Source organism: Bubalus bubalis, chromosome 6 (genome assembly GCF_019923935.1).
Source record: "Bubalus bubalis isolate 160015118507 breed Murrah chromosome 6, NDDB_SH_1, whole genome shotgun sequence".
Taxonomy (NCBI): domain Eukaryota; kingdom Metazoa; phylum Chordata; class Mammalia; order Artiodactyla; family Bovidae; genus Bubalus; species Bubalus bubalis.
The window spans coordinates 5,964,076-5,987,144 of NC_059162.1; the positions used below are offsets into that span (position 1 = coordinate 5,964,076).

Genomic DNA, 23,069 nt, shown 5'->3' on the forward strand with positions numbered 1-23,069 from the left:
GGTCGGATCTTAGAAGCCCAGGCATAATTAGCAAGCATGGTGGGTTCCGCGCTCCAGATGGAGACTCAGCCAGAATTTGAGAGAGAGAGCAACATGGGGAGACCAAGTTTCGGTGAACAAGGCCCACACTTTATTTTCCAAAGTAGTTTTTATATCTTAAGTTATGCATAGAGGATAATGGAGGAAGGGGTGGAGTCATGCAAGGACAGCAGTTCCTGGTTCTAATCGAAGCCAGGCTTTCAAACTTATCATATGCAAAAGGTCAGGTGATTGACATCATCTTCTGGCAAGGAGGCCTGTTAACATTTTAAGAAACTTATTATTCTCTAAAGGTGATTATTCCAAAGTCAGGCACCAGCCTCCAAAAAAGCATTGGACAAAGCTGCATTTTACATTTCTATACACCCATTATATCAATCAATACACTGCCAAGGACACAGTAGGTAAGGAGTATGGAGACTTAGCAGCAAACATTGGCTCAATAAGTGAAAAACCCTTCACCAATACAATTTCTAATCAATCTTTTAACTACTCAAAAGAATCTGTGTTTAGACAGTTTAGAACATCTCCTGCCTCTCACAGTTGGGAGGCTCTGAACAATCACATGTGGCCGGAAAAACCTATTCAGGCAGGCTAGAGGATTTCCAAAAGAGTTTGTAGGTTGAAACACTGTCACACCCAGGAATTATTAACTGGAGCTGTAAGCTAATTCTTTTTTCAGAGAGAGGTAGTGGGGGACAGCGCCCCATAAAGTCAGAGGAGTAGGTGAAAGCACAAAGCAGAAAGTAGGCAGACTCTGGTTTTGGGGGTAGATGCTCAAGAATTTCCAGGGGGACTCCTGAGGCTCGATTCCGCCTTTGCATATGCCGAGCCTCGTTCCTCATGACCTTTGTCACGGGTGGAGTTCCTCATGCTGGCTCCTGGCAGTGATAGAATTCCAGTTTAGCTATTCCAGATCCTGAAAGATGATGCTGTGGAAAGTGCTGCACTCAATATGCAATATGCACTCACTATGCAATATGCCGGCTCCCGGCAGTCTAACCTGCAGTCTGCAGTCTAAACTACAATGGTGTTGGAGTTTAGAAATATATACATTAAGATGTTATGAAAGCACAAAAGTGTAAACTACAAATGAAAATAATCACTTTAAGGAGTATGACTAATTTGGGAAGAACTTTGTTCATCAAGCAGAGCATCCATAATATAGGAGTTGAATGCTCCTCTCCAATTCATTCTCATTAAGAAATTAGAAAAAAAAATTGTTTGGTTTGCTGTGGCCAAGAGAAGAAAAATATCCCTGTTCGAGAGACAACCAGATTCCTCCTCTTCTGTCTAGTTTAATTTTGGAGATTCTGCTGGATATTGCACTCTGCTCTTATCCTACACTGGCCTCTCTGGAATAATGCCTCCAAACAATACAGCTCTTATTACCATGTGAAAATTTTTCCTAGTATCTATCTGCAATTGATCATTCTTTATTCACAGCTTTAAGTTCTCAGAATGTTCCAAGAGTACTGCTAAGGATATTTCAGTTCAATTAGGCTTAGTTCAGTCCCTCAGTCATGTCCAACTCTATGCAACCCCATGGACTGCAGCACTCCAGGCCTCCCCGTCCATCACCAACTCTTGCAGTTTACTCAAACTCACGTCCATTGAGTCAGTGATGCCATCCAACCATCTCATCCTCTGTCGTCCCCTTCACCTCCCTCCCTCGATCTTTCCCAGCATCAGGGTCTTTTCCAATGAATCAGTTCTTCGCATCAGGTGGCCAAAAGTTGCAGTTTCAGCTTCAGGATTGTCTGTCCAGTGAATATTCAGGACTGATTTCCTTTAGGATGGACTGGTTGGATCTCCTTGCAGTCGAAGGGACTCTTAAGAGTCTTCTCCGACACCACATTTCAAAAGCATCAATTCTTTGGTGTTCAGCTTTCTTTATAGTCCAACTCTCACATACATACATGATTACTGGAAAAACCATACTCTGACTAGATGGATCTTTGTCATCAAAGTGATGTCTCTATTTTTATTTATTTTTATTTATTTATTTATTTATTTATTGTCTCTGCTTTTTAATATGCTGTCGAGGTTGATCATAGCTTTTCTTACAAGGAGCAAGTGTTTTAATTTCATGGCTGCAGTCACCATCTCCAATGATTTGGGGGCCCAGAAAAATAAAGTCTGTCAGTGTTTCCATTGTTTCCCCATCTATTTGCCATGAAGTGATGAGACCAGATGCCATGATTTTAGTTTTTGAATGTTGAGTTTTAAGCCAGCTTTTTCACTCTTCTCTTTCACTTTTTCATTAAGAGGCTCTTCAGTTCCTCTTCACTTTCTGCCATAAGGATGGTGCCATCTGCATATCTGAGGTTATCGATATTTCTCCCGGCAATCTTGATTCTATTTTGTACTTCATCCAGCCCAGCATTTTGCATGATGTACTCTGAATATAAATTATATAAACAGGGTGACAATATACAGCCTTGACGTACACCTTTCCCAATTAGGAACCAGTCTGTTGTTCCATGTCTGGTTCTAACTGTTGTTTCCTGACCTGAATACAGATTTCTCAGGAGGCAGGTAAAGTGGTTGGTAGTCTCATTTCTTGAAAAAATTTTCAGTTTGTTGTGATCCACACAGTCAAAGGCTTTGGCGTAATCAATAAAGCAGAAGTAGATATTTGTCTGGAACTCTCTTGCTTTTTCAATGATCCAACAGATGTTGGCAATTTGATCTCTGGTTCCTCTGCCATTTCTAAATCCAGCTTGAGCATCTTGAAGTTCACAGTACACATACTATAGAAGCCTGGCTTGGAGAATTTTGAGCATTAATTTGCTAGCGTGTGAGACGAGTACAATTGAATGGTAGTTGGGGCATTTTTTGGCATTTCCCTTCTTTGGGACTGGAATGAAAGCTGAACTTTTCCAGTCCTGTGGCCACTGCTGAGTTTTCCCAATTTGCTGGCATATTGAGTCTAGCACTTTCACAACATCATCTTTTAGGATTTGAAATAGCTCAACTGGAATTCCATCACCTCCACTAGCTTTGTTCATAGTGACGCTTCCTAAGGCCCACTTGACTTCACATTCCAGAATGTCTGGCTCTAGGTGAGTGATCACACCATCATGGCTATCTGGGTCTTTAACATCTTTTTGTATAGTTCTTCTGTGTATTCTTGCTGCTCTGTCTATCAGATCTAATCCCTTGAAACTTTTTATCACTTCTGCTATATAATCATAAGGGATTTGTTTGATCATACCTAAATGGTCTAGTGGTTTTCTCTACTTTCTTCAATTTAAGTCTGAATTTTGCAATAAGGAGTTCATGATCTGAGCCACAGTCAGCTCCTGGTCTTGTTTTTGCTGACTGTATAGAGCATCTTCATCTTTGGTTGTAAAGAATATAATCAATCCGATTTCGGTATTGACCATCTCGTGATGTCCATGTGTAGAGTCTTCTCTAGTGTTGTTGGAAAAGGGTATTTGCTATGACCAGTGCATTCTCTTGGCAAAACTCTGTTAGTCTTTGCCCTGCTTCATTTTGTACTGCAAGGCCAAATTTGCCTGTTATGCCAGGAATCTCTTGGCTTCCTACTTTAGCATTCCAGCCTCTATGATGTAAGTTCAGTTCATTCGCTCAGTCGTCTGACTCTTTACAACCCCATGAATTGCAGCACGCCAGGCCTCCCTGTCCATCACAAACTCCGGAGTTCACTCAGACTCACGTCCAATGAGTCAGTGATGCCATCCAGCCATCTCATCCTCTGTCGCCCCCTTCTCCTTCTGCCCCCAATCCTTCCCAGCATCAGAGTCTTTTCCAATGAGTCAACTCTTCACAGGAGGCGGCCAAAGTACTGGAGTTTCAGCTTTAGCATCATTCCTTCCAAAGAAATCCCAGGGCTGATCTCCTTCAGAATGGACTGGTTGGATCTCCTTGCAGTCCAAGGGACTCTCAAGAGTCTTCTCCAACACCACAGTTCAAAAGTATCAATTCTTCAGCGCTCAGCTTTCTTCACAGTCCAACTCTCACATCCATACATGACCACTGGAAAAACCATAGCCTTGATTAGACGGACCTTTGTTGGCAAAGTAATGTCTCTGCTTTTCAATATGCTATCTAAGTTGGTCATAACTTTCCTTCCAAGGAGTAAGCATCTTTTAATTTCATGGCTGCAATCACCATCTGCAGTGATTTTGGAGACCAAAAAAATAAAATCTGACACTGTTTCCACTGTTTCCCCATCTATTTCCCATGAAGTGATGGGACCAGATGCCATGATCTTCGTTTTCTGAAAGCTTTAAGCCAACTTTTTCACTCTCCTCTTTCACCTTCATCAAAAGGCTTTTTAGTTCCTCTTCACTTTCTGCCATAAAGGTGGTGTCATCTGCATATCTGAGGTTATTGATATTTCTCCCGGCAATCTTGATTCCAGCTTGTGCTTCTTTCAGCCCAGCGTTTCTCATGATATACTCTGCATAAAAGTTAAATAAACAGGGTGACAATAGACAGCCTTGACTTACTCCTTTTCCTATTTGCAACAAGTCTATTGTTCCATGTCCAGTTGTAACTGTTGGTTCCTGACCTGCATATAGGTTTCTCAAGAGGCAGGTCAGGTGGTCTGGGATTCCCATCTATTTTAGAATTTTCCATCGTTTATTGTGATCCACACAGTGAAGGACTTTAGCATAGTCAATAAAGCAGAAATAGATGTTTTTCTGGAACTCTCTTGCTTTTTCCATGATCCAGAAGATGTTGGCAATTTGATATCTGGTTTCTTCCTCTGCCTTTTCTAAACCCAGCTTGAACATCTGGAAGTTCACAGTTCACGTACTGCTGAAGCCTGGCTTGGAGAATTTTGAACATTACTTTACTAGCGAGTGATATGAGTGCAATTGTGCAGTAGTTTGAGCATTCTTTGGCCTTGCCTTTCTTTGGGATTGGAATGAAAACTGACCCTTTCCAGTCCTGTGGCCACTGCTGAGTTTTCCAAATTTGCTGGCATATTGAGTGGAGCACTTTTACAGCATCATCTTTCAGGATTTGAAAGAGCTCAACTGGAATTCCATCACCTTCACTAGCTTTGTTCATAGTGACGCTTCCTAAGGTCCACTTGACTTCACATTCCTGAATGTCTGGCTCTAGGTGAGTGATCACACCATCGTGATTATCTGGGTCGTGAAGATCTTTTTTGTATAGTTCTTCTGTGTATTCTTGCCACCTCTTCTTAATATCTTCTGCTTCTGTTAGGTCCATAACATTTCTGTCCTTTATCGAGCCCAACTTTGCATGAAATATTCCCTTGGTTTCTCTAATTTTCTTGAAGAGATCTCTAGTCTTTCTCATATTTTGTTTTCCTCTATTTCTTTGCATTGATTGCTGAGGAAGGCTTTCTTATCTCTCCTTTGTATTCTTTGGAACTCTTTATTCAGATGCTGATATCTTTCCTTTTCCTTTACTTTTCACTTCTCTTCTTTTCACAGCTATTTGTAAGGCCTCCCCAGTCAGCCATTTTGCTTTTTTTGCATTTCTTTTCTATGGGGATGGTCTTGATCCCTGTCTCCTGTACAATGTCATGAACCTCCATCCATAGTTCATCAGACACTCTATCAAATCTGGTCCCTTAGATCTATTTCTCACTTCCACTGTATAATCATAAGGGATTTGATTTAGGTCATACCTGAATGGTCTAGTGATTTTCCCTACTTTCTTCAATTTAAGTCTGAATTTTGCAATAAGGAGTTCATGATCTGAGCCACAGTCAGCTCCTAGTCTTGTTTTTGCTGACTGTATAGAGCTTCTCCATCTTTGGCTGCTAAGCATATATTCAATCTGATTTCAGTGTTGACAATCTGGTGATGTCCATGTGTAGAGTCTTCTCTTGTGTTGTTGGAAGAGGGTGTTTGCTATGACCAGTGCATTTTCTTGGCAAAACTCTATTAGCCTTTGCCCTGGTTCATTCCGTATTCCAAGGCCAAATTTGCCTGTTACCTCAGGTGTTTCTTGACTTCCTACTTTTGCATTCCAGTCCCCTATAACCAAAAGGACAACTTTTTTGGATGTTAGTTCTAGATGGTCTCGTAGGTCTTCATACAACCGTTCAACTTCAGCTTCTTCTACTGGCTGGGGCATAGGCTTGGATTACTGTGATATTGAATGGTTTGCCTTGGAAATGAACAGAGATCGTTCTGTCATTTTTGAGATTGCATCCAAGTACTGTATTTCAGACTCTTTTGTTGACCATGATGGCTACTCCATTTCTTCTAAGGGATTCCTGCCCACAGTAGTAGATATAATGGTCATCTGAGTTAAATTTACCCATTCCAGTCCGTTTTAGTTCACTGATTCCTAGAATGTCAACATTCATTCTTGCCATCTCCTGTTTGACCACTTCCAATTTGCCTTGATTCATGGATCTAACATTCCAGGTTCCTATGCAATATAGCTTCTTACAGCATTGGACCTTGCTTCTATCACCAGTCACATCCACAACTGGGTATTTTTTTTTTGCTTTGGCTCCATCCCTTCATTCTTTTTGGAGTTATTTCTCCACTGATCTCCAGTAGCATATTGGGCACCTACCGACCTGGGGAGTTCCTCTTTCAGTATCCTATCATTTTGCCTTTTCATACTGTTCATGGGGTTCTCGAGGCAAGAATACTGAACTGGTTTCCCATTCCCTTCTCCAGTGGACCACATTCTGTCAGACCTCTCCACCATGACCCGCCCATCTTGGGTGGCCCCACACAGCATGGCTTAGTTTCATTGAGTTAGACAAGGCTGTGGTCCATGTGATCAGATTGACTAGTTTTCTGTGATTATGGTTTCAGTGTGTCTGCCCTCTGATGCCCTCTCGTAACACCTACCATCTTACTTGTGTTTCTCTTACCTTGGACGTGGGGTATCTCTTCACAGCTGCTCCAGCAAAGCGCAGCCGCTGCTCCTTACCTTGGATGGGGGTATATCACGGCCACCCCTCCTGACCTTGAATGTGGAGTAGCTCCTCTCAGCCCTCCTGCACCCATGTAGCTGCCACTCCTTGGATGTGGGGTTGCTCCTCTCAGCTGCTGGACATCTTTTTTGGGTGTTAGTTCTAGAAGGTCTTGTAGGTCTTCATAGAACCATTCAGTTTCAGCTTCTTCAGTATTACTGGTTGGGGCATAGACTTTGATTGCTTTGATTACTGTGATATTGAATGCTTTGCCTTGGAAATGAACAGAGATCATACTGCCATTTTTGAGATTGCACCCAGGTACTCCATTTCGGACTCTTTTTTTGACTATGAGGGTTACTCATCTTCTTCTAAGGGATTCTTGCCCACAGTGGTAGATATAATGTTCATCTGAATTAAATTCACCCATCCCAGTCCATTTTAGTTCACTGATTCCTAAAATGTCATTGTTCACTCTACCATCTCCTGTTTGACCACTTCTAATTTACCTTGATTCATGGACCTGACATTCCAGGTTCCTATGCAATATTTTTCTTTACAGCATTGGACTTTACTTCTATCATCAGCCACATCCACAACTGGGCATTGTTTTCACTTTGGCTCCATCTTTTCCTTCTTTCTGGAGTTATTTCTCCACTCTTCTCCAGTAGCATATTTGGCACCTACCAATCTGAGGATTTCATTGTCATATCTTTTTGCCTTTTCACACTGTTCATGAGGGTCTCAAGGCAAGAATACTGAAGTGGTTTGCCATTTCCTTCTCCAGTGGATCACGTTTTATCAGAACTCTCCACCATGACCCATCTGTCTTGGGTGGTCCTACATGGCATGGCTCATAGTTTCATTGAGTTAGAGAAGGCTGCTGTCCATGTGATCAGTTTGATTAGTTTTTTGTGATTGTGGTTTTCGTTCTGTTTGCCCTCTGAAGGATAAGGTTAAGAGGCTTATGGAAGCTTCCTGATGGGAGCCACATCTCCTGGTGGCTGTTAAAAGGCCTGTCATACTGCAGGATGACTTTCATTCTGCAAAACTTATTAAATACCCAGCATGAGAAAGGGCCTGTGCTAAGCATAGTATAATGCATTCAACATACCTGTTGATATTAACCATGTATAGTTAGCCAAGAATATGGATAGGATGCTCTGGAAGCCAGGGATGTGGAGTCCCCCACTCCCTATTGGTTAATAATGACAACAGTAATTGGTTGTCTCTATGCCAGGCACTCTGCTGGATATTGGCAATTAAACAGTGAATGAGCCCAAGAACTCACAGATGATGATGAAGTTATTCATACAGAGAAATGATAATAAGACATGATGAGGTAGGTAAAAGAATTACAGGACCTGGAAGAGACAGCTGATACAACAGTCTAGAACACTATGGAGAGGAGCTGATGAGCTTAGTCCAAGGTTGCAGGCCAGACACTTAACCTTGAGATAGGTTATATCATGTAATCTTACTAATCTTTATCAGTACTTGCAAAAATAAAGCCCTTAAAACTCCTTACAGTTCATAAAATACTGGTGGGTATTTTGAATCTATTTTCAAACACTACAGTAATGAAAGCTTTATAGGGTACTGGTGCAAAATAGTTTGGGTAATAACAGCTCACTATTACCTGGTACTGGTCAGCTGACTGAATGGGGTCTAAGTTTTAAGGTAGGAAAGCCAGAGACTGCTACTAGGAACTGCTGGTCTTTTTCTTCTTTTCCTGAGCTAAATGTGTGATATTAAGCTGCTCCGACCTTAAAGTCTCCTATCGGTAATCTAGTTCATAACTTGTGACTACTAAATGTTTTGAGGATGAATCTCATGATGTCCCAGAAACAGATGGCTCAAGATATCTAAGTATTCTTACTACACCTGGTGACACTAATATGTACTTTTAGATTTATTTTTAGGACAGACATTACATTTAAAGTACATGGGGTGAGGTTTTACATCTTGGGATATCTAATTACCAACATCATCTGTACCAATCATGAATAAACTTACTGAAGACAAAGTATAACCAAAACCACATTATTGGTGGAGCAAGTCAGAATCCCCATTTGTCTGGGGGACAGTACATAGAAGCAGGACTAAAGTTGAGATTAATGGACTGAGATTATCCAGAATCAGGTGATAAATTGAAACTACTTGAGGGTAAACAGCTGTTTTTAGTCCTAACACTGAATATTATTTAAATTGGATAACAATTCTGGTTGATGCCATCATTTTAACACTAAAATATGCCCTTCACATGAATTTTCAGTCCAGACTTTCCAAATAAATCAGGACATCTGTTGATTAACCTCAACATTATATTTTATTTATTGTTGCACTAATACCCCACTCAAGTCAATGGTCTTAGTCACAAAGGGAAGGAGATAATGCCAGCTTTGAGCACATAGAAAAGCTTGACAAGGGGCCAGCCAGTCTTCATGATGTCAGGCAGTGAGGCAAGAGAAGAAATGTGAGACTGAAAGTTATGGCATTAGGTGGAAAATCCACAAAGTATTTAGGATAGAACATGTCCCTAGTAGAGATTGCCCAACAGAGAGAGGAATCTTCTGCAACTTTTTGAGCAGAGAGAGCTCAGATCATCTGTACTGCCCTATGGACTGAAGGTGGAGTTAAGAAGTGTTGATGTATGGCAAAACCAATACAATATTGTAAAGTAATTAGCCTCCAATTAAAATAAATAAATTTATTAAACAAAAAAAAAGAAGTGTCAGAATAATGTACCTCACTGCCTAGCTCCTTTGGTAAGATATCTTCACTGAGCGGTGGAAATCAGGCAGGAAAAGTTTGTTTCTCTTGAGTCTTGGGCTATATTTCTCCTCTAGCTGCCTGCTTATGAGCCACTGGAATCCAGATAAATAGTGCTTTGCACTGCTTGTTCTTGGACTTCCCTGATGGCTCAGGGGGAAAGAATCCACATGCCAACACAGGAAAAGCAGGTTCCCTCCCTGGGTTGAGAAGATCCCCTGGAGAAGGAAATGGCAGCTCACTCTAGTATTCTTGCCTGGGAAATCACCCGGATAGAGGAACCTGGTAGGCTACAGTCCATGGGTTTGCAGAGTCAGATATGACTTAACGATTAAAACAAAATCAACAAACTTCTTGTTCTAACAGGTCAATAATGTAAGCCTCCAACAGCAAAATCAAACATTTTATCTAGTACAAAAATGAAGTATTTACAACATGTCTGTTTTCCTTTAAGAGAGGGATTCTTTTCCAGAAATATACAAGGTGACCTACCACATTGTGAATAATAATGAACATCCGTGTTCCAAGTCATTTCAGTCGCTCAGTCATGTCCAACTCTGCGACCCCATGGACTGCAGTGTGCCAGGCCTCCCTGTCCATCGCCAACTCCCGGAGTTTACTCAAACTCATGTCCGTGTTCCAAAGCCTAACTTAAAAAAGAAAAATTTAAGAATACAATTGAAACCCTTTCTGGTAGCCCTCCACAATGACAGCTCTCTCACTGCTCTCAGGTCAGCATTACATGAAATTAGAGTTTGAAATGGGTCACCAGTCTCAGTGGGGCAAGCTGTGGTATGAAAACTTCAAGGCGGGCCTAGTGCAGGGGCATGGTTTTCCCTGAAACCAGGCCCTCTGAAGGCTGGCAGAATCCCCTCCCACCTCTGTGTAAATCCCTGTTGCGGAGTAATGCCAATGAATTTTAAAAATCTGGAGCAAGCAAGTGTAGTTTAGTACATTTTTAAAAATTCAAATTTATTACCATAAAAATGAGCCTCTTTTCTGTCACAGCTTGCAATTCTCTCTGACATTCAATTGACTGATCAGCAGACCTGGGCTTTATAGTAGGAGACTTTTTGCATTCCTCTTTGATCTGATTTCCCCCTATTTAATAGACAATTATAGGCTCTTTAAATCCCAAAGGTTCAGAGAGAGCAAATAATTACCAGTAGCAATTTTAGAATAAAGCCAATCTAAATGAGCTCAGTTAAATTATGTAATACTAAGCAGTGGCTTTTTTTTTTTTTTTAAAACAAGGACAGTGAACCAAAACCCCAAACAATCGTTATACTGCCTAAAATTCCTCCTGACAGCTGCCTGTTAAACTTCTGACCTGTTTGTAAAAATCTGCACACCATCTACCAAAGGGATACACACATGATTGCAAACTTCTGTTCTAAGGACATTAAATAAATTATTTCTTTAAGATCATATGGCAGATCTATAATTAATTAAACCCACCATGATATTACGGCAAAATAATTTAGCTTTTCTTAAAAGGTAAATGTAATTTGCCGGTCTGGTATTTGGAAGAATGCTTTACCCCAAATCAATTCCTTTAGTTTCTAGAGAATAGAAACTAGAGGCAATCTCATTTTAATTATATCTCTTTATTGCTAACAAAGGAATGATTTATGCAATTAAATTAACCGGCTACAAAATTATTCTCAGCTGGGCTGTCCTAATTCTTTGCTTTCTGAATTGCAGGTTCTTACACTTTCCTATGTAGATTAATTTTTCTGATATGCAAACAATGCCTCTTGTGTTCGTCTTTTCCACTTTTTTTTTTTTTTAATTCAAAAGTCTCCTTTTCTTCTTGCTGCGACATGAGTAATATTTGTTGAACTGCTGGGCTGTGGCTAAATTTTTTTTTTTTTTTTTTTAATATGTTAAAAAGACGAAAAAAAATCTTTTCCAATCTCATTATTCCAGAACAGAGCAAGGTTTGAGAGGGATTTCTTATCTGTGATACTAGAACAGCAGCAAAGACAGGGAAAATTTGCAAAAATGTCAAAGGCTGCAAAATTTGAAAATGGTTTCAGCAGCCCTGGGAGTTGTAAATTAGCAAATGCTTTTAGAACCACCTTTTCCCATTGCATCCCTGTTCCTTTGCCTGCCCCGCACCCATCCCACACCTGTCTGTATGCCACAATTATTTCTTACAAAATGTAATCAGGTAAATCCAGGCATGCTAATATCACCAGCCACAAGCCAGCGTTTATGGAGTGACCTCTTTGAGCAGGACACTGAACGAGGGGCAGATGGAGGAGGGCAGGGGAAGGGGGTTATAGAGGAATCTGAAGACATTCCCTCTGTCCTTCAGTAGTTTATGGTCTAGGAGGTAATTTTTGGTAAACAATCTTATGAAGTAAGATACGTTTCTGTACTGACCGATTAAAGACAGACTGATAACATAACTTCAGGGCTGATAGCATTATATGGGACCCACATTGATTGAGATTATTTTAAAATATTCTACGTAGTTTGCTATTCATTCTTTTAAGATAGGATGAGGTAAGAAGTAGCAAAATACAGTCTGGCAATGTGAAGAAAGTGACAGAAAAGAGATGAGGTGCATGTTTTCTTTTGAAGCATAAATATGTGGCTTCCCAAGTGGCTCAGACTGTAAAGAATCTGCCTGCAATGTGGGAGCTCTGGGTTTGACTCCTGGGTTGGGAAGATCCCCTGGAGAAGGGAATGCCAATCCACTCCAGTATTCTTGCCTGGAGAATCCCATGGACAGAGAAGCCTGGTGGGCTACAGTCCATGGGATCACCGAGCTGGACACGACTGAGCAACTAACACTTTGACTTCATATGATATAGGCATGCTTCCCATGCGTCCACCTTTATTTACCAGATCAGGGGCGTAATCCTTCTCTGTGAAGGGCCAAATAGTAAATATTTTTGGAAATGTAGGTCATATTGTTTCAGAAATGGGACCCCTTCCAGGGCCCCAAAGGGGGCTCTTGTCTAACACTAGGAAATGAATTGTCCCAGGAGACACTTGTGCTGAAAAAGCAAGAGATTTTATTGGGAAGGGGCGCCTGGGAAGAGGGCAGGAAGGTAAAGAAACCCAGGAGGACTGCTCTGTCACTGCTCTGTCATGTGGCTCCCAGTCTTGGGTTTTATGGTGACGGGATTATTTTCTGGGTTGTCTCTAATCCATCATTCTGGCTCAGGGTCCTTCTTAGTGACGCATGCATTGCTCAGGCAAGATGGACGCCAGTGAGAAGGATTCTAGGAGGTGATGGGACGTCTCTTTTCTCTTCTGGTTGGTGGTGGTTTGTTAGTTCCATGTTCCTTACTAGGACTTCCTGTTGTGAAATAACTCATCTAAATGGTTACTGAAGTGCCTGGACAGGGTGGGTGGTTTCAGTGTGCTTCCCCTAACAATGTGGTGTCTGCCACAATTACTGAACTCTGCCATCTTGGCTTGATTACAGGCATAGACAATATGTAAACAATGAGCCTGGCTGTGTTCTAGTAAAACTTTATTAACAAAATCAGGGAGCACCTGGGGGAATTCCGGCCCTAATCCCAAGGTTTGCTTCTTTTTTCCTTTTCATATATCTACAGAGGGGAGGGGGTAAGGGTGACTTTGGGCCTGAGTGTGTAGAAAGGAGAAGGGCTTTTACCCTGGAATGCCTTCGCTTCCGCAGATGAACCAGGTGTTGGGGGAGAGAAGTGTACCTCTGGGCAGATGCCCTGTAGTGTGGGTAAGGCATGTGGAGCTGATTTTTGTTCCCCATTCACCTTTCTGAGAAGTTGGAAGAATAATCACTCTGAACATAAAAGTTAAGCAAAAAAAAAGAGGGAAAAAAGTTACCTTTTCTCTGTATGAGCAAAAGACAAGAGAGTTTTCTTCAGAACTCTCTGGAACCTGATAACCTAATTTGTTACATAGCAGTGGATAACTAATAAAGGATTTGGGCAAAAAGGAAAGCATAACATTTGCGTGGAGAGAAAGCCCTTAAGAGTTGACAGTGTCCATGGATACTTCTTGACAGCAGAAACTGACTTTTTCACTTGACTTCTTCCAGTGTATATACTCATATTGCATGTGGTATAATTACTCTTAGTAAAGGACCATTGTATTGTGGATTGAAGTGGACACCTAAATTCTGTGAAAGTAAATGAAGCCCAACCATGGATATGAGTAAGGGAGCAAATAGGGCCACATGTATAGCTATATATGTGGGCTAAGTCACTTCAGTTGTGTCTGACTCTGTGCCCACCATGCTCCTCTGTCCACTGGATTCTCTGGGGAAGAATACTGGAGCGGGTTGCCACGCTCTTCTCCAGGGGATCTTCCCAACCCAGGGATCAAACCTGCACCTCATGTCTCCTGCACCAGCAGGTGGGTTCTTTACCACTAGTGCCACCTGGGAGGCCCATATGTATGTATGTGTGTGTGTATATGAAGATACGTGTGTATCTTTCACATATTTAGGGAGACCAATCATTCTGGCTTGCTCTGAACTGAGGGGTTTCCTGGAATGTGGGACATGCAGGGTTAAAAACTAGGACACTGAGAGAACTAAAGGAAACCCTTCTAAGAAAAATAGAAAATTGGAGAACCTGAGGGACAGATGACTACACCTTTGAATACAGTAGGGTTTCTCCATTTGTTTCTTCAACAAATATTAGTTTGCTTCTATTGTATGCTAAATTCTGTAGATTAAAATTTTGTGGCTTCTGACTTGAATGAGTACTTATATAAAGTTGCCTTGATTTACATTAGGACAAATTTGCCTCTAAGATAAATATATTTGATTACTGAGAACTTTTTAAAAGATATTAATATTTCTATAACTTTTTTTTTCAAGTCTAGTCTAAAAGATGGCTTTAAGCATCTGTTTTCTGAATCCTTTCTCAGGTATGCCAGGTGACATAGCTGAGAGCAATAAACATTAGTAGTGGGTAGGTCACAGTCGCGAGTAACACATGCCTTTTTTTTCTGGTTAGATTCTATTTCTTTCAAATTGTAAAAGCTCACCTAGCACCTCTGGCAGCTATTTTTGTCATCTCTATTTCTTGGGTTTTACTAGTAATACTAGCCATTTACAAAGAGTGATAAGAAGCTCACATTGATTTTCTGATTTAATTCTTACAACAACTATGTGGAGTAAAGACTACTATAATCTCTAATTTACATATGACGAACCTGAGGCTCCGAGACATTCTATAACATGACCCAGTTCACATGGCTGGTAAGTCGCAAACATGGAATTTCAAAGTCTCTCCAAACCCCACATTCTTCACCACTAGACTAAATAGCTCATCCTAATAATTGTTAACATAATGTAAAGTGCTTGCCTATGCACAGGTGCTGTGCCATGCACTTTACACATACCATCACTTCCTTGGAAAGTAAAGGACTTGGTGATATGAACATGGAATCAATGACGATTGATTGATATTGACTTTGCTATTCAAAGTGTTGTCAGGAGTCCCACAGTGTGTTTCACCCAGAAGCTGTTTAGAAACGCAGGATCTCAGTTTTTTGCACGTGTGCTCAGTTGTATCTGACTCTCTGCAACTCCATGGACTGTAGCCCACCAGGCTTCCCTGTCCATGGGATTCCCCAGGCAAGAATACTGGAGTGGGTTGCCATGCCCTCTTCCAGGGGATCATCCTGACCCAGGGATCGAATCAGACTCTCCTGCATTGGCAGGCAGATTTTTTATCAGTGAGCCACCTGGGAAGCCCTGCGGGATCTCAGATCCCACCCAAACCAGCTGAATAGGAATCTGTATTTTAACAAGATCAGTCTAGGTGACTTGTAAGCACATCAATGCATTTCAATTGCTATAGAAGACCTATGAAAAAAACCCATCCCCACCTGTGAATGGATTTCTCTCTTGCAGTGATTCTCTAAGTGGGATCCCTGACCAGGAGTGTCATCTTCACCAGGGAATTTCAAATGAACATTCTAGAACCCCACCCCAGACCTTCTGAATGAGAAATTCCAAGCCTTTCTTGGCCTTTCATGTGATTCTGATGAAACCCGAGGTTTGAGACCCATCCTTCAAAGGTTGTACAATCCTCACACCTGTGCTCTGCTTGGAGCGAGGAGTCAGCAGTGACACCCTGTGGAGCCAAGGGAAGCTTGCATGTTTGCTGAGTGTACTTGCCTTTTGCTCCTGGTAAGAAAGATAAAACTGTCCTGATCTATGTTCTTTGTACTAAAAATACAAAGCTGATTTGCTACCTGGTAAAAGATATGCTTTAGAATCCTCTGCTCATTTTGGCCAAGCTGACAAGATCCTTTAATTCAGCAAACATTCACTCATCACCAAGTAGGTATAAAGGACTGCAAATAGAGGTAGTGCAGAAAATAGAAAGACTACTCCCTGGAGCAATCTACTACCGGTTATGTTTATAACAGCACCAGCTACCGTGTATTTGCTGTGTAGTAGGTACTGTGCTGTTTTTTTTTTTTTAAAACTCACTCAATTCTTATGAGCTAAAGATGTATTTATTATTCCCATTTTATAAGAAATATAAATACTGACTCTAAAGTGTATGCTTTTAATCACACAGCAGAGATTCTTAAAGTGATCTCCAAAGATCACTGTTAACAGCATGTAGCACACTTAAGTGTAGCCTCCCAGAGACCCCCTCAAACCAAGGCATATTTAACAAGCACCCCAGGCAAATGTTATAGACAGTATAGTTTGGGAACTACTGTGTTATATCACGGAGAAGGCAATGGCACCCCACTCCAGTACTCTTGCCTGGAAAATCCCATGGACGGAGGAGCCTGGTAGGCTGCAGTCCATGGGGTCACTAAGAGTCGGACATGACTGAGTGACTTCACTTTCACTTTTCACTTTCATGCACTGGAGAAGGAAATGGCAACCCACTCCAGTGTTCTTGCCTGGAGAATCCCAGGGATGGGGGAGCCTGGTGGGCTGCCGTCTATGGGGTCCCACAGAGTCGGACATGACTGAAGCGACTTAGCAGCAGCAGCAGCAGCGTTATACCACATGGCCTCTGTCAAAATATACTATCCTTCAAAGTATTATGGATCATATCCTGAAATGAGTTAGCATCAAATATTTGTAAAGCAGTGGCAAAGAGATGATTAAATTTGTATTTTAGGGAGATCTATGTATTGGCAGTATGAATGGATTAAAGGAGGATGGTAGTAGTAGAGAAGGACTTTATCATCTTATTATGAAGACAAACAATATCACACTAAAATAAGGCCAGGTGGTGGTCTAGGTTAATTTCCTAAGTGACTTGTTCATTCTAGTATGGGTATCTCAAATTAGTGTGCAGGAAAGTTCAGTTTTAAGAGCTGCATGGAATCTAAGCTAGAAATCCTGAACCAAGTACTAGGAGGATAATTTAGGTAATCTAAAGAAAGATAACGAAATAGGGTCAGAATTGGAGCTTTGGCAGAGTCATCCTCTTAGCAAACTTTTAAAATAATTTTAAGTTACTATTTAGAACCTACTTCAATTCCTAAATATATTGTCTATAAATTCTGATACTTTTTTTTTTGAGTTGCTGCTGCTGCTGCTGCTAAGTCGCTTCAGTCATGTCCACCTCTGTGGGACCCCATAGACGGCAGCCCATCAGGCTCCCCCATCCCTGGGATTCTCCAGGCAAGAACACTGGAGTGGGTTGCCATTTCCTTCTCCAATGCATGAAAGTGAAAAGGGAAAGTGAGGTCGCTCAGTCGTGTCCGACTCTTTGCGACCCCATGGACTGCAGCCTACCAGGCTCTTCCGTTTGAGTTGTTACTATCACTTTAAAAATTTTCAGCTCTGCTGTTTCAAATCTTAAAATCGAGTTATTCTATTTAATATCATTGGTTATACAAGTTGTGTTATGCCCCCTGGTGGCAATAAGGATAGGAAGATGAGAAGCATATTTCAATCAAAATGAGAGAGCCGACTTAATTGAAACAGGGGACAGGTCCTGAACTTGAAATGGAATTTCATATAAAACTTTTCTGGTCTTACTAAAAATAGGAAACATCCCGTTAAAACTAAAATCAGATGTGTTAACTTCAGCCTGTAAGGTGCATATTTCAATTTTCCTTGCTTTGTCATAAAATTGATTAGCTCCTTGAAATATGTCAGTTGAACTTGAAATTAAATATTTGCTCTACATATAGCTAATAAGTAGCTGCACTCATATAACATAACTGAAGTCTATATACAGAATTTCCTTTAAGATCAGACTTTAGCATATGTCACATATACATAATACCATCGCCTTTTTTCAGAGCATTAATTTCCCTCTATTAATAAACTTTTCAAGGTTACATAAGCCCACGTAGTCATTTTCAAGAAGGTGTTAGAAAAAAGTTCTAAATTTTATAATTTGCCCTCCAATCAAAACAGCCAAATAATGGTTTTAATGGGCATTATACTGACGGCTTCTTGATCAAGGCTTTTATCTGTTTGGGGACTAAACAAAGATGAGTGAAGATACTGAACTACTAGAACCTATGCTTATGTTTGGTGTGAAAAAAAAAATGCATGAAAGATAAATGTTTCTTCTTGGACTAAGAAAACTTGGCCTCAGTGGATATATTATTTGGTCAAAGAGGAAAAAAAAAACCCTATTTCTTAAGTAAACAAAGTAGCTACCAGGTGCCTGGCACTATACTATCCTATTAGTACTAAAGAGAGACAGTCACTGGCCTAGGCAAGTGGAGGATGTATAAAAAATTACAATATGATACAAATTACAGTGAAAGTAATAACAAAAAAAGAGAGGAAAACCTGACCTTTAAAAAGGTATTACAGCAATAGTTTGGGTTGGCGACTTTAAAAATGAGTACTGTATGTTCAGTTGGACATACAAAAAAAAAAAAAAAAAAAAACAATGAGAAGAAACGTGGAAACACATGAAAGTGTGAGGTGCTAAGAAAGCGAAAATAGGTATTACTCGTGGATGAAGTTCAAATGAGAACTGGCAAGAGAAAAGGCATGGGAGTCTAGAGTACAAAAGGTCTTGAAATTCATGCAAATTTCTCCTCTAAGTGACAGGTCCCAAAACTTTCTCAGTTCAAGAAGCTCTTAGTGTATCCGAAATTCTTTTACTATGCCCCTTGGTGAAAACAAACAAACAAAAAAACAAAACCCAAAAGCTGAAAAGTTCCATTATCAAGTAGTTAGGTTCAAATAACTTAATAGGTATTTATGCCCTAGCAATGTTCATTTAAACAAAACAAAACTGAAAGAGTATTTTCTTCTGCTGGATAGCAATTAACAGTGTGCATGCCAATTCGGAACTGTACAAATCAGATTGGATATTGGCACTCTCATTTCTGATTCCATAATGATTTTCATGTGATACTTGATTTGTATTACAGCAAACCAGTGAATGCCAAAACCCAAAACCCAGCTTCATAAAGAGGTATCATTGAAAGGAATTTAGTGTGATCTAACATTGAAACTGTGAACTAACTTGAGCTAGCAGTTTGCATTGGTGTCCAACAGATAGCAACGATCACTCTATTTCCTTTGCAAACTTAAAAAATTGAGTTTACTATGATACCCAAGCACAATTTGAAAATCTAAAAGCTTTTGTAAAAATAATTGACATAATCTAATTAGCGTGTTTGAAGTGAAGTGAAGTCGCTCGGTCATGTCCGACTCTTTGCAACCCCATGGACTGTAGCCTACCAGGCTCCTCCCTCCATGGGATACTCCAGGCAAGAGTATTGGAATGGGTTGCCATTTCCTTCTCCAGAGGATCTTCCCGACCCAGGGAGCGAACCTGGCTCTCCTGCATTCCAGGCAGACGCTTTAACGTCTGAGCCACCAGGGAAGCAATTAGCGTGTTTAGAATAACCAAGTGCCTTTGAAGAGGTGGATTAGAGATTGTAAACCTAGTAAAAAAGATTACTGCAAGTACACCAGCTAAGAAATGAAGATGATATAAATTGCAACGTGGGCAAAGATGTGAGAAGAGGAGACTTGGGTACATCAATCCGTAGTTCTTGCTAACTAAATGGATATAAGGAGTGAGTACTGGCATAAGAGAAAGTTGGCTAAGTTCCTTTTCCATAACATACTTTTGAGTATTTTGATAATCATATTTGAATTTAATTGGTTCCACCTGAAATCCTATATTCTATTTTATGCACAAAAAACATTACATCACTCTGAAAAGGTCCGTTAGGCTTCACCAGAATGCCACAAGGTTAAAAATATCTAGTCACCTCTCAGTATCCACAGGGGACTTGCCCCAGGACTGGGGGTCTCAGATTGTGTCTGCTGATGCTCCAAGGGCCATAGTGGTTCTCCGTATCCACAGTTCTGCATCCATGGATTCAACCAACTGTGGATCATTTATTCAAAAGTTCTACTGAAACAAATCCACGTAAAAGTAGACCCTTGCAGTTCACAGCAGTGTTGTCAGGGTATACTGTATTGGCTATTGAATACCCAAGTCTGAAATTCAGGAAAAATATGACAAATGTTAACAATGTACATAATGCAGTAAAAGTTGCATGGATGTTTAATTCATGATTGAAGTGGTGGGTGTAGATGAAAGTTTTCAAGGAGGGGTACAGAGGCTGAGAAGAGAAGGAGGGTCAAGGGCAGACGCCTAGAGAATACAAACATTCTAGGGAAGAACAGAGAATGAGACCCTCATGGGCAAATATCTAAAAGGAACAGACAATTAAGAGAACTAAGAAAGCAGTGTTACTGAGACACAGGGGAAAAGGTATTGGACAGGTAGAATGTAAGGAAGATAAAGATTAAAATGGTCCAGGGAATTTTGATAACTAGTAAAATTATTTTAGAAAGTTCAGTGAACCAGTATGAATAGAAATAACAACACCATTATGGGCAGGGAAAGAAATAAAGGTACGTATAAATTAGGTTTTCTAGAAATTTGGTTGTGGGGGAAGAAAGAGAATAAGAGCTAAAGGTGGAGACAGGTCTTGGTGAGTTAAACATTTTTAAAACATAAAATGAGAGACATGGTCATGTTTACACCTGGTGCCCAGCCCCATAAATAGACCTTTCCATGGGCTGAACTTTTTTTTTTTAAAGCAAGAAAGGGACAGGGCAATAGCTCAATTTTGTGCCCCACCTATTCCTCCATTGGACACCTAGCCCCTAGCCCTTTCCACTCTTCCTACGGCTTTTCCTCTTACTGAAAGCCTACTCTCTACTTACTGTAGTATTTTATATTTCTGTCAAAGAGAAAAATAACTGGAACTCTGCTGCTGCTGCTAAGTCGCTTCAGTCGTGTCCGACTCTGTGCAACCCCATAGATGGCAGCCCACCAGGCTCTGCCGTCCCTGGGATCTCCAGGCAAGAACACTGGAGTGGGTTGCCATTTCCTTCTCCAATGCATGAAAGTGAAAAGTGAAAGTGAAGTCGCTCAGTCGTGTCCAACTCTTCACAATCCCATGGACTGCAGCCTACCAGGCTCCTCCGTCCATGGGATTTTCCAGGCAAGAGTACTGGAGTGGACTGCCATTGCCTTCTCCGAACTGGAACTCTAAATACCATTAATTAATATGTATTGTCTACCACGGCACTGTTCTAAGCAGTTTGCACATTTTATTTTCCTCATAAAAATGTCATAGCATAAGACCACCACTCTCATATTTCATCTTTCAAATAATTACATTAGAAAGTATGGTATAGTGAAAACATTCCAGATCTCAGTATTATACAAAGCACAGTTCAAGTTTTGGCTCAACTATTTACTCTTTCAGGACCTTCATAGTTACTTCACCCATCAAGTAGTTATAAAAATGTCTACCTAGAGCTGCCTGAGTGAAGATCAAATGAGATCCCACAATGCTTAGTGCAAAGTCAGGGCTCAGTAATACTATACCTCTGTATGTTGACAAACAAAGCGAGAACAGCCATGAAAATAACAGGGGAAAAAAAATTTCAAATGCAATTGTTTATTTCAACCACTACTTACAACAAGGAGCAGAGACATGAATACCTGCACAATTTAAGTTCATGGAAGTCTAGAATAAATGTATTATCTTACAAAATAATAATCTATGAGAGTATATAAAAAATGACCGAGCCAACATTATTTAGTACTTTTGATACTTTCATTAACTTCAACTTAACTATTCCCCTTTCAGAATATAAAATTAAAAGTTGACAAGCTTTTTATAAAAAGATGTGTAATTCTGTTAATCAGGTTGGGTTCTGAACATTTTCTTCTTCAGTTCAGCTGTTTTCGCATCTATTTTAGCTTGGCAGTCCTCTGTTGCCTTTTCAATGCCTTCGTGGTATTTCTCCAAAGCAGCTTTCAAGCTGAGAAATATTTCCTAAGTAGAAAATGAAACACAATAAGGATTATTCCATGCAATGACCAAAACTAAAAGTGAGTTATTAGAATTCCAACAGTCTCATTCGTATTTATTCATAATATTTTAAAGCCTACATTACCTTATGCACACGCACATACAGACATGCATGTGCCTGCTCTTATTAAGCCACCAGATGCACCAAAAAGTCAGCTACTTAGAAAGAACAAAGCGCAGACATTAACAATGGCTTGAATTCTAAGACATTAAGGACATATTTTTAATAACCAAAGAAAAGTTTTTACTTTGGAGCTTTTCATGTTTACCAGGCAAATACCTAGATTTCTGTAAACAGCTATAACCTCTGCATTTGACTCTGATCATCATTTAAATTACATGTAAACAGGTTTAATAAGTAATCTACAGAACTGAAATATATACCAATATCTTTGTTTTAATAAACTGATCGGGCAGTCCTACTATAAGCAATAACGTTTTCATATAAACCTATATGGATACGTTAAGAATTAAGAAAAAACTACAAAACAATTTTTATAGACTGAATAAAATAATAAACCAATTAGTCTGCATGCATTATCTTTTATCTCATGCTTAGCAAATGCAATTTTGATCCATTTATTATTGATTTTTCTTACACAAAACAATTCTCAAATCTTGATACAAGAAAAAGTAGTATTCTGAAAGATTATAAAAGGTGTTCTACCACTGAAATAAAACAGCAGGCCTTTTCCAAAAGCAATAAATGGGTATAATGGTTATAAATATTCTCAATTTTAACTGCTGCTCCCATTAAACTTTTCTTAAACCCATAGTATAGCTAGTACTTATCTTAAATTCTAGTGTAGATACTATCTGATTTTGAGCAAATTATATAGGTCATAATTAAATATAGTAAGAATTCAAAATGTTTCAAAAAAGAACAACACTATTTCCAGAGACTGCTACCTATACAAGAACTATTGCTGGGAATCTGGGAACTATTGCTCTAGATTAAGTGAATATAAATAGAAGGTGAAGGTAAACACTTTCTTAAAATCTAAACATGGATCATTATTAAATCATAATACAAAAACAGAAGAGTGTACTTAGATTCCCA

At 40.0% G+C, this 23,069-nt stretch overlaps 1 protein-coding gene across 7 annotated transcripts in view; it reads right to left on the reverse strand.

Moving 5' to 3' along the window:
• Window positions 1–21,576: 21,576 nt before the first annotated feature.
• Window positions 21,577–23,069, reverse strand: part of NUF2 (NUF2 component of NDC80 kinetochore complex) — a 41,807-nt gene continuing 40,314 nt past the window's right edge. For all 7 annotated transcript variants that reach the window (XM_006052837.4, XM_006052836.4, XM_006052838.4 and 4 more), the window contains exon 14: window positions 21,577–21,973. In XM_006052837.4, the coding sequence (XP_006052899.1) occupies window positions 21,836–21,973 (138 nt within the window). In that variant the 3' untranslated portion in view covers window positions 21,577–21,835. The remainder of the gene's footprint in view (window positions 21,974–23,069) is intronic.